Consider the following 12,276-nt stretch of genomic DNA (forward strand, 5'->3'; position numbering starts at 1 on the left):
GAAAACCTTGACCTAAGGCCAAGTAAGACAGTAGTGAGCTCTAAGAGTTTTGGTCTGTAGTTAGTTACATTTTCAGGGTAGCTTATGACTATTCAGATGAAATGTTCGCAGTGTGTGTTAAATTGCCTGTGTTGGAAGACAGCTAAAATGATGACATTTCTGGTCTCTGCTAGAAAGATCAGTTGAAGTTACAAGAGAAGGACATCCAGATGTGGAAAGTTAGTCTGCAGAAAGAACAAGCTAGATACAATCAGCTCCAGGAGCAGCGTGACACTATGGTAACCAAGCTCCACAGCCAGATCAGACAGCTGCAGCACGACCGAGAGGAATTCTACAACCAGAGCCAGGAATTACAGGTATAAACTGCAGCACCAGGCAAAGCCAACTGCGAGAATGCCGGAGAGCAGTGGGGAGGGCGGCAGTCAGTTTCCCTGGGTGTCCTTGACTTGTTCAGCTTCACTAAGCTGAATGCTTTTCTCTCTGAAATCATGGCAGAAATTCCTCATGGCAGGTGAATCTTACTTAGGACAGAGGTTCCCCAACTTTGTTGGTTCATATAGTAGCTCCCTTAGTGTCTCAGTCATTTTTTTTTCTGCAGCCAAAAGGAAACAGTTAACAGTTCTGCTCATTAAGTAGATCTGAATAACTTAGTGAGTACGAATGTCCTAAGAACTTAGTAGCTGTTCACAGATAATACACATAAATTAATTTTTTAAAAAATAATTGCAATTACTAATGCCTTGTGTGCACCTATTGGGCACTGCATGGTATCTCAGACCTTGAAATCAGAGTGGACAGTGACACCCTCATTTCCTGTTCCACACTGGTTTTCCTTGTGGTGCTTTGTATCACTGCACCCAGAAAAACCCGGCTTCACAAAGACGTCATCCACAGACGCAGCATCATTTCCAGCCAGTTAGTAATTCACAGAGTGTCCAACAGATGGCGCTGCGTCTCCCTCGAAAATTCAGAATCTTTCTGCAGCATCCCTGTGAGCTTGCTGTGTAGCCTCAGGGCTCTTTGGTGCACAGTTTGGGAACTGAGGATCTAAGGTCTCTTTTTTTCTTTTGTTAAACAGTAAGGAACTCAGAAATCAACCATAACTTACTTTTTAAAACTAAGACATCAAATTCTGAGGGCCCAAGAAAGTAGAGCCGTTGAGCTAAGGCATTCCCAGTCCTCTGTGGGCTGGTGGCTAGGTAGGCCTGTGATCTGGCCTGTTGGTGCTCCTCAAACTTCATGTCCACGTCTCTTTGGGCAGACGAAGCTGGAGGACTGCAGGAACATGATTGCAGAGCTGCGGATAGAATTGAAGAAGGCCAACAACAAGGTGTGTCACACTGAGCTGCTGCTCAGTCAGGTTTCCCAAAAGGTAAGAAGAAATGAGGCAGACCTGAATCTGCTGAAACACCATTTGCTAACATTCTTCCTTCAGACAGGTTAAAGAAATAGATTACTTGAGTGTCTGTGTCATGGGTTCCCAACAGGAAGTGGTTCTGCTGCCCCCATAGTCCCTGACATTTGGCAATGTCTAGAGACATTTTAGGTTCATGTTTTTGGTGCTGCTGGTATCCAGTGGGTAGGAGCCAGGGTGCTGCCAAATATCCTACAATGCACAGGCAGCCCCCTGCAACAAAGAAGTATCCATCCTAAACCCTGCTCTATGTGTATCCCATGGAACTTTTTCTTCATACCTTGTTTACATAAATGTCAAAAGTTCGTCCAGGTTTTTGAGCGTGATTCCTCCTTCTTTGGGAATCACTGCACTTCATACATCATTTTGTCAAGAACGGTGAGTTTTCCCTAGGGCTTTATGCCACTGGGCCTTGGTGGTATACCTGTCCACCTTCTCCAGGTGTTCTGTGGGTGGTCAGTTTGATGGACTGCATTCGTGCTGTCCCCTTTGCAAAGCACAGTTCTGAAGTGCGTTTCTGTCTATTTTTGTTGTCCTTGGGTACCATCCTCCCCACCTGCCATTATGTCAGGGACTGTGAACCCATGGGACTTGTTTATTTTGCCTTAACATTGAAATAGTGTGCTCCTAGCTGATTCCCTGTTTAATGACGTCTATGTGCTAGTTTTATGTCGTCGGATTTTTCACTTTGCTCATGTTTTTTGGTTAGCTCTCAAACAGTGAGTCGGTCCAGCAGCAGATGGAGTTCTTGAACAGGCAGCTGTTGGTTCTTGGGGAGGTCAACGAGCTCTATTTGGAACAACTGCAGAACAAGCACTCAGATACCACAAAGGTATGCCAGGGCTCGGGAGCCAGACCTTAGTGGGGAAAGCGTTTCAGACCCAGACAGTATGTCTCCCGCATGGCATAGAGAATGGCTTGATGACTTGTTTCCTAAAAGACGGAGCGGCAGTCCCACTACTCCGTGGTCCAGCTATACAAGCACTTTCCAGCCACCATGTGAGCTTGTTTCTCCTATTGGGTTGCTTTGAAGTTAACTCACACTGAAAGCACCTAATGGTAGTTGGTAGAGAGTAGGTGTAAAGTGTTTCCTTTCTCTTCCCTAGGCCGCCTTTCAAAGAGGGAGAGAGAAAAAGAAGGATGGGGGACCAACTCTGTTTAACATACCTCTCAGGACCATGGATATAGAGTGCTGTACATACCATTTTTTTTTTTCCTTTTAATGTTGGATTTCTGCAGATGGTAGTTCAGTCCTGGCAACAAGGCCAGCATTGGGATGATCTTACGTTAATTAGTGCCTCACCAGTGGTGTCGAGGCAGAAGTTTTAAGTCACTTTATAAATAGCCTCAGGTAATGTTAGTGAATGAGGTGGGAATTGAATTTTAATAGTAGCTGTTCAGATGCTTCCTGTCACTAACTTCTCCATCACACATGGGCCTTCTTTTTAGGTTTCTTGGGCATGTGCTTTGTAAAGAGTCTTTTTCGGCCGGATGTAGAGAGGAGTCTTAGAACTGGAGAGAGTAATTTTCCTAATAGAGTTACTCTTTATTTCTTGGCTCCTCTCAGCTCTCAGATTCAGACTCCCTTTTTTAGAAGGATGTTAGATGTGGGACTTTCTCTAGAAAGCAGCTATCACTTATTTTGGAGGTGTAATGACTGGGAACAGAAAGGGGGAGAAACAGATCCGAGGCACAAGAGAGCTCCTGAAAAAGCTGCTGAAACGCGCCTGTGCCATCTCCTGAGAGAAGCCTAGATGGGCGGCCTCCAAGGAGTCCTTGTGCTGTTTGGGACCTTGAGTAGCTGCCTCTCCGTGGGGCCCTGTTTCCCAGTTCATAAAACGGGTGATGCAGCTGAGTTGTGATAGTCAGGATGCCTTCAATTGTAGACAACAAAAACCAAACTAGGGCTGGGCACAGTGACACATGCCTACAGTGCCAACTATTTGGGAGGCTGAAATAGGAGGATTGCTTGAGCTCAGAAGTTCTAGACCAAGCCTAACAATATCCAAAAAAACAACAAAAACAAAAAGCACTCAACTGGCTTAACAGTGAAGAACTGTATTGTTTCACTTGACAAGAGGTTGTGAGGCAGGTGAGTTCCAGGTTGGTCAAGTTGGCCATTCAGGGACAGCATTGAGGAGCCAGGCTCTTTCCACTCTTCTGCACTGCCTTGCTTATCCTGCAGGCCTTGTCTTCCAGCTAGCTGCACTCATGGTTGCCAGGTGTGTGCCACAGGCACAGATATGACAGGCAGACACAATGATGTCCCCACAGAAGAGGAGAGCATCTCTTCCTATTCCTCAGCAAGAAAATCTTTCCCAGGCTGGATGTGGTGGCTCATGCTTGTAATCCCAGCACTTTGGGAGGCCGAGGCGGGTGGATCATGAGGTTAGGAGATCGAGACCATCCTGGCGAACATGGTGAAACCCCGTCTCTACTAAAAATACAAAAAATTAGCCAGGTGTGGTGGCGCACACTTGTAGTCCCAGCTACTTGGGGGGCTGAGGCAGGGGAATCGCTTGAACCCCGGGGGCGGAGGTTTCAGTGGGCCGAGATCACGCCACTGCACTCCAGCCTGGTCAACAGAGCAAGACTCTGTCTCCAAAAAAAAGAAAAGGAAAAGAAAACCTTCCCAGATGATCCCACCATACTTCTCATCACCCCTGTTGGCCAGGCCTGTCCTGTGCCCATCCCTAGCCTAGTCATTGCCTCAACCCAGTCAGGATTTGCTCCTGAACCTGGAGCTAGGGTTGCTCTTGTTCCATCCAGAGGAGGAGGAAGAGTGAGTGGTGGGGAATCAGGTGGGAACAGTTGGTAGGGGTAGCTGTAAGGATTAGTGAGAGTGCACGGATGTTCCTGGTTCAATGCTTTGCATGATTATCCATGAATAAGTCCTGTTGTTTATGACAAAGGCCAGATAGATGCGTTCATCTACCCTGTGCTGAAGTCGAGCCATTTAGCACAGCTGGAACAGCCGCATTATCCGAGAGCCAGTTCTGAGTTTCAGTCAGTTGCGTTCTATAACAAGGAAGCATTGGGCTTACCAGACAGCATCAAGGCAGGGCGCCTTCGTGAAAGCTCATCTCCTTGCTGTTTATGGTTTATTATCTTTTTTAAAAAACAAATATATGGCAAGTTTTGTGTTTTGTATATTTTACCACGGTAAACATACACACACAAATGTAACACAGGCTTAAAAAAATACCCTTTCCGCCTTCTTTCTGAGCATTAGTGTGTACTTGCTCTGGGTTTCAAGCTGTTCCAATCTGTCGGCAGCAGGCCATCTGCCTTAGCACGATCAACAAACCTTGTCAGGGCATCCAGTCTGCAAAGGCTGCTTTGCTTGAGCAGACCTGCTCCATTGGCGTTCCATTCTGTAGCCTCACCTGCGCTATTGTCAGGAGGGGGAGAAAAGGAGAAAGGAAAGCAAGTGACCTGCGGTACCACTGGACTGAAATGATAACTGGATAGTGGCATATTTTCACCTGGTGTTTTGTATATGTTCGCATAGTTGATTGTACTATTCACACAGTCTTGTAGTCTGCTTTTTAATCTTTTTACTGACACCATATCATTTTTTAAAAAGACTTAGAAATATAGGATGTATTTTAATTTACTTAACTGTTCCCCTGACATTAGACTTAAACGATGTTTCCAGGTTTTTGCTCTTATAAATATGCTGTGATGATTATTTTTGTGCAAAATCTCTATTTATGTTTCACATGATTTGCTTGGGGATAGATTTCAAGGAAGGGTTACTAGGATAATACTACCAGCTTACTTTCCAGAAAGTTGTACTAGTTTATATTTCTACTATCAGTATACTAAAATGCCTTCTCAGTCCTTCTTACATTGTCTTTTCAAAATGGATACAGCATGTTTATTTTTTATAAGTACTAATTCCAGTCTTTTTTTTTTTTTTTTTTCCAGGAAGTAGAAATGATGAAAGCCGCCTATCGGAAAGAGCTAGAAAAAAACAGAAGCCATGTTCTCCAGCAGACTCAGAGGCTTGATACCTCCCAAAAACGGATTTTGGAACTGGAATCTCACCTGGCCAAGAAAGACCACCTTCTTTTGGAACAGAAGAAATATCTAGAGGATGTCAAACTCCAGGCAAGGTAACTTCCATCAGGAAAGGCTTTTGTGTTTTTATTAAGTGGAACTTCCTATATTCTGGCTGGTCTGTATCTTTCAGAGGACAGCTGCAGGCCGCAGAGAGCAGGTATGAGGCTCAGAAAAGGATAACCCAGGTGTTTGAATTGGAGATCTTAGATTTATATGGCAGGTTGGAGAAAGATGGCCTCCTGAAAAAACTTGAAGAGGAAAAAGCAGAAGCAGCTGAAGCAGCAGAAGAAAGGTAGGAACAAAGAACTCATTCATGACCTTGGGATTAAGCTGCCAATTCCAGCAGAAGGACTGTGTCACGTGGTGTGGGAAGCAGTTACAGCTGACTAGACGGGCTGCAACGCTCAGCTCACTCCGTTCCAGAGACCCACTCTGACGTTCCTTTCCTCAGAACGCCCAGTGATCTCTTCGTGTTCGTGTTCCTGGCCTTGAGTCCCTCCATATGGCCACAGGAAGTGTTCACACTTAAGATTGCCACCTACTATCCCTAGTTGTGACTTAGGTTTCTGTTGATGAGATCTCTTGAGTCCAGTATTATAAAACAGAGAGTGGGCTAGCGGAGTTCAGTGTCAGTGTGAGTGTGTGTCAGTGTAATTCCACATCCTCCGAATGTGGACACTCCAATCACCAGCTCCTTTTTTCCTCCCTGGCTTTCTTACAGGCTTGACTGTTGTAATGACGGGTGCTCAGATTCCATGGTAGGGCACAATGAAGAGGCATCTGGCCACAACGGTGAGACCAAGACCCCCAGGCCCAGCAGCACCCGGGGCAGTAGTGGAAGCAGAGGTGGTGGAGGCAGCAGCAGCAGCAGCAGCGAGCTTTCTACCCCAGAGAAACCCCCACACCAGAGGGCAGGCCCATTCAGCAGTCGGTGGGAGACGACTATGGGAGAAGCGTCTGCCAGCATCCCCACCACTGTGGGCTCACTTCCCAGTTCAAAAAGCTTCCTGGGTATGAAGGCTCGAGAGTTATTTCGTAATAAGAGCGAGAGCCAGTGTGATGAGGACGGCATGACCAGTAGCCTTTCTGAGAGCCTAAAGACAGAACTGGGCAAAGACTTGGGTGTGGAAGCCAAGATTCCCCTGAACCTAGATGGCCCTCACCCGTCTCCCCCGACCCCGGACAGTGTTGGACAGCTACATATCATGGACTACAATGAGACTCATCATGAACACAGCTAAGGAATGATGGTCAATCAGTGTTAACTTGCATATTGTTGGCACAGAACAGGAGGTGTGAATGCACGTTTCAAAGCTTTCCTGTTTCCAGGGTCTGAGTGCAAGTTCATGTGTGGAAATGGGACGGAGGTCCTTTGGACAGCTGACTGAATGCAGAACGGTTTTTGGATCTGGCATTGAAATGCCTCTTGACCTTCCCCTCCACCCGCCCTAACCCTCTCATTGACCTCGCAGTGTGTTCTAATCCAAGGGCCAGTCGGTGTTCCTCGGTAGCTTTCCTTTCTTCCTTTCCCCCCAAAATGGTTGCGTCCTTTGAAGCTGTGCAATATGAGGCCAAATTTAATCTTTGAGTCTAACACACCACTTTCTGCTTTCCTGAAGTTCAGATAACTGGGTTGGCTCTCAATTAGACCAGGTAGTTTGTTGCATTGCAGGTAAGTCTGGTTTTGTCCCTCCCAGGAGGACATAGCCTGCAAAGCTGGTTGTCTTTACGTGAAAGCGTTTACATGAGACTTTCCGACTGCTTTTTTGATTCTGAAGTTCAGCATCTAAAGCAGCAGGTCTAGAAGAACAACGGTTTATTCATACTTGCATTCTTTTGGCAGTTCTGATAAGCTTCCTAGAAAGTTCTGTGTAAACAGAAGCCTGTTTCAGAAATCTGGAGCTGGCACTGTGGAGACCACACACCCTTTGGGAAAGCTCTTGTCTCTTCTTCCCCCACTACCTCTTATTTATTTGGTGTTTGCTTGAATGCTGGTACTATTGTGACCACAGGCTGGTGTGTAGGTGGTAAAACCTGTTCTCCATAGGAGGGAAGGAGCAGTCACTGGGAGAGGTTACCCGAGAAGCACTTGAGCATGAGGAACTGCACCTTTAGGCCATCTCAGCTTGCCGGGCCTTTTGTTAAACCCTTCTGTCTACTGGCCTCCCTTTGTGTGCATACGCCTCTTGTTCATGTCAGCTTATATGTGACACTGCAGCAGAAAGGCTCTGAAGGTCCAAAGAGTTTCTGCAAAGTGTATGTGACCATCATTTCCCAGGCCATGAGGGTTGCCTCACGGTAGCAGGTTCTAGGCTACCAGAAGAGGGGCAGCTTTTTCATACCAATTCCAACTTTCAGGGGCTGACTCTCCAGGGAGCTGATGTCATCACACTCTCCATGTTAGTAATGGCAGAGCAGTCTAAACAGAGTCCAGGAGAATGCTGGCAAAGGCTGGCTGTGTATACCCACTAGGCTGCCCCACGTGCTCCCGAGAGATGACACTAGTCAGAAAAGTGGCAGTGGCAGAGAATCCAAACTCAACAAGTGCTCCTGAAAGAAATGCTAGAAGCCTAAGAACTGTGGTCTGGTGTTCCAGCTGAGGCAGGGGGAGTTGATAGGAAGGAGCCAGTGAACTTGGCTTTCCTGTTTCTATCTTTCATTAAAAAGAATAGAAGGATTCAGTCATAAAGAGGTAAAAAAACTGTCACGGTACGAAATCTTAGTGCACACGGAGGCCTCGAGCAGAAAGAATGAAAGTCTTTTTTTTTTTTTTTAGCATGGCAATAAATATTCTAGCATCCCTAACTAAAGGGGACTAGACAGTTAGAGACTCTGTCACCCTAGCTATACCAGCAGAAAACCTGTTCAGGCAGGCTTTCTGGGTGTGACTGATTCCCAGCCTGTGGCAGGGCGTGGTCCCAACTACTCAGCCTAGCACAGGCTGGCAGGTGGTACTGAATTGTCAGATGTGGAGTATTAGTGACACCACACATTTAATTCAGCTTTGTCCAAAGGAAAGCTTAAAATCCAATACAGTCTAGTTTCCTGGTTCAGTTTTAGAAAAGGAAAACATGAACAAATTTAGAAAGGGAAGGAAATCCCATCAGTGAATCCTGAAACTGGTTTTAAGTGCTTTCCTTCTCCTCATGCCCAAGAGATCTGTGCCACAGAACAACATACCAGGCACTTAAAGCCTTTTCCTGAATTGGAAAGGAAAAGAGGCCCAAGTGCAAAAGAAAAAACATTTTAGAAACGGACAGCTTATAAAAATAAAGGGCAGAAAGGAGGCAGCATGGACAGAGGCCTGTGCTGGAAGCTCCATGGACGTGTCTGCACAGGGTCCTCAGCTCATCCATCCGGCCTGGGTGTCCTTTTACTCAGCTTTATAACAAATGTGGCTCCAAGCTCAGGTGCCTTTGAGTTCTAGGAGGCTGTGGGTTTTATTCAACTACGGTTGGGAGAATGAGACCTGGAGTCATGTTGAAGGTGCCCAACCTAAAAATGTAGGCTTTCATGTTGCAAAGAACTCCAGAGTCAGTAGTTAGGTTTGGTTTGGTTTTGGACATGATAAACCTGCCAAGAGTCAACAGGTCACTTGATCATGCTGCAGTGGGTAGTTTTAAGGATGGAAAGGTGACAGTATTACTCTTGAGAGGCAATTCAGTCCTGGGCAAAGGTATTAGTACAATAAGCGTTAAGGGCAGAGTCTACCTTGAAACCAATTAAGCAGCTTGGTATTCATAAATATTGGGATTGGATGGCCTCCGTCCAGAAATCACTATGGGTGAGCGTACCTGTCTCAGCTGTTTGGCCAATGTGCATAACCTACTCGGATCCCCACCTGACACTAACCAGAGTCAGCACAGGCCCCGAGGAGCCCGAAGTCTGCTGCTGTGCAGCATGGAATTCCTTTAAAAAGGTGCACTACAGTTTTAGCGGGGAGGGGGATAGGAAGGCGCAGAGCAAATGAGCTCCGGAGTCCCTGCTGGTGAATGAACACACAGATCTGCATCTGATAGAACTTTGATGGATTTTCAAAAAGCCGTTGACAAGGCTCTGCTATACAGTCTATAAAAATTGTTATTATGGGATTGGAAGAAACAACGTGGTCATGAATAGAAAAAAAACAAACCCAAAGGTAGGAAGGTCAAGGTCATTTCTTAGATGGAGAAGTTGTGAAAGATGTCCTTGGAGATGAGTTTTAGGACCAGCATTACTAAGGCAGGTGGGCAGACAGTGACCCCTCTAGGTGTGTCCACAGAGTTTTTCAGGAGAGAAAACTGCCCGACCTTTGGGACTAAGCTGCGGAATCTTCTTACTAAGCTTGAAGAGTGGAGAGGCGAGAGGCGAGCTACTTTGCGAGCCAAAGCTTATGTGACATGGTTGGGGAAACAGTCCAAACTGTTCTGAGAAGGTGAACTGTTACGACCCAGGACAATTAGAAAAATTCACCCACCATGCCGCACATTACTGGGTAAAAGCAGGGCAGCAGGGAACAAAACTCCAGACTCTTGGGCCGTCCCCATTTGCAACAGCACACATAGTTTCTGGTGTATTTGTTGGGAAAGATAAAACTCTAGCAGTTGTTGAGAGGAGGATGTATAAAATGGTCATGGGGATGAAAGGATCTCTGAGACCACAGAGGCTCAGACTCACTGTTAAGAATAGAAAACTGGGTATGTGTTGCATGTAGCCAGCAGAACTGAAGTGTGCTGTGACGAGCCAATGTGAATTTCTACCAAATAGTAGAGCATACCACTTGAAGAAGGAAAGAACCGAAGAGCAAACAAGTTCTGCGTAACGAGACTCACCTTTTCTCGCTGAAAGCACTGAGAGGTGGGAGGAGGCCCGTACGGGCTGGAGGAGGGTTTGGGCAGAGCGAAGGCCCGGCCAGGACCTTGGTGAGATGGAGTGCCGCCCGCCTCCTGCGGATACTCTTGGAGAGTTGTTCCCCCAGGGGGCTCTGCCCCACCTGGAGAAGGAAGCTGCCTTGTGTGGAGTGACTCAAATCAGTATACCTATCTGCTGCACCTTCACTCTCCAGGGTACATGCTTTAAAACCGACCCGCAACAAGTATTGGAAAGACGTATCCAGTCTGAAGATGTTTGTGTATCTGTTTACATCCAGAGTTCTGTGACACATGCCCCCCAGATTGCTGCAAAGATCCCAAGGCATTGATTGCACTTGATTAAGCTTTTGTCTGTAGGTGAAAGAACAAGTTTAGGTCGAGGACTGGCCCCTAGGCTGCTGCTGTGACCCTTGTCCCATGTGGCTTGTTTGCCTGTCCGGGACTCTTCGATGTGCCCAGGGGAGCGTGTTCCTGTCTCTTCCATGCCGTCCTGCAGTCCCTATCTGCTCGCCTGAGGGAAGAGTAGCTGTAGCTACAAGGGAAGCCTGCCTGGAAGAGCCGAGCACCTGTGCCCACGGCTTCTGGTCATGAAACGAGTTCATGATGGCAGAGGAGCTTCCTCCCCACTTCCCAGCGCCGCATTATCCATCCTCTGAGATAAGTAGGCTGGTTTAACCATTGGAATGGACCTTTCAGTGGAAACCCTGAGAGTCTGAGAACCCCCGGACCAACCCTTCCCTCCCTTTCCCCACCTCTTACAGTGTTTGGACAGGAGGGTATGGTGCTGCTCTGTGTAGCAAGTACTTTGGCTTATGAAAGAGGCAGCCATGCATTTTGCACTAGGAAGAATCAGTAATCACTTTTCAGAAGACTTCTATGGACCACAAATATATTACGGAGGAACAGATTTTGCTAAGACATAATCTAGTTTTATAACTCAATCATGAATGAACCATGTGTGGCAAACTTGCAGTTTAAAGGGGTCCCATCAGTGAAAGAAACTGATTTTTTTTAACGGACTGCTTTTAGTTAAATTGAAGAAAGTCAGCTCTTGTCAAAAGGTCTAAACTTTCCCGCCTCAATCCTAAAAGCATGTCAACAATCCACATCAGATGCCATAAATATGAACTGCAAGATAAAATGGTACAATCTTAGTGAATGGGAATTGGAATCAAAAGGGTTTGCTGTCCTTCTTAGAATGTTCTAAAATGTCAAGGCAGTTGCTTGTGTTTAACTGTGAACAAATAAAAATTTATTGTTTTGCACTACTCTGCTGTGTGGACACGGAGTGGCTTACACTGGCCTTGGCAAGCTTATAGGTCAAGCAGGGGACTGGTCCAAAGATACAAAGCCTTAGGGTCTGGTTTGGCTACCTTGGGTGACTGGAAGAGGAGCCTGACAAATAACGGATTTGGGCTTTTGTCTCTAAGAAGACCCTTTTTATTCTGGCAAATGGTCTGGTGCACAGCCACAAATCCTTCCTGTATCTGCCTCAAATTCATGCTCTTCCTCAAAGAGTGGCCAAGTGGCATAGTGTGGGAGGGGGTGACTTGAATCCTGCCTACAGAAAAACTCCAAGAGCCAGGCTGTCTGCAGGGGTGTGTGGCTTCTCCGTGCTGGCATGTTGGGTGTCCCATGTTTTGGTGGCACCACACTGACACTTCAGTGCTCCAGAGCTTGCCCTCTTGAGCCTTGCTGGTTGTGTTAATATGAGTGGGCCAAGGAGACAGTGCAGCTCCCGACATTCCCTTCTCCGTGCCCTTCATGGGCTTTAGAAGAAGGCCGGAAACTGCCTTTACACAATTTTGACATCTACCCTGGCTTATGATCTCTTGGCCTGGGACTTCCATATAAGGACCAGGGATGAATTTCATTTGTGATGTGGCTTTCAATTGCTTGCCTCTGCCTGGCTGTGTCTGGAAATCAGCGTTGCTCTGCCCATTTTAT

At 46.6% G+C, this 12,276-nt stretch overlaps 1 protein-coding gene across 11 annotated transcripts in view; it reads left to right on the forward strand.

Annotated features, from left to right (window-relative positions):
* The window catches only part of TSC1 (TSC complex subunit 1), a 54,010-nt gene extending 42,413 nt beyond the window's left edge, over nt 1–11,597 (forward strand). For all 11 annotated transcript variants that reach the window (XM_063788106.1, XM_063788107.1, XM_016961953.4 and 8 more), the window contains 6 exons: nt 174–356; nt 1,262–1,372; nt 2,124–2,246; nt 5,345–5,532; nt 5,610–5,771; nt 6,201–11,597. In XM_063788106.1, the coding sequence (XP_063644176.1) occupies nt 174–356; nt 1,262–1,372; nt 2,124–2,246; nt 5,345–5,532; nt 5,610–5,771; nt 6,201–6,720 (1,287 nt within the window). In that variant the 3' untranslated portion in view covers nt 6,721–11,597. The remainder of the gene's footprint in view (nt 1–173; nt 357–1,261; nt 1,373–2,123; nt 2,247–5,344; nt 5,533–5,609; nt 5,772–6,200) is intronic.
* The last annotated feature ends 679 nt before the right edge of the window (nt 11,598–12,276 follow it).

The sequence above is a fragment of the Pan troglodytes genome, chromosome 11, assembly GCF_028858775.2.
Source record: "Pan troglodytes isolate AG18354 chromosome 11, NHGRI_mPanTro3-v2.0_pri, whole genome shotgun sequence".
Taxonomy (NCBI): Eukaryota; Metazoa; Chordata; class Mammalia; order Primates; family Hominidae; genus Pan; species Pan troglodytes.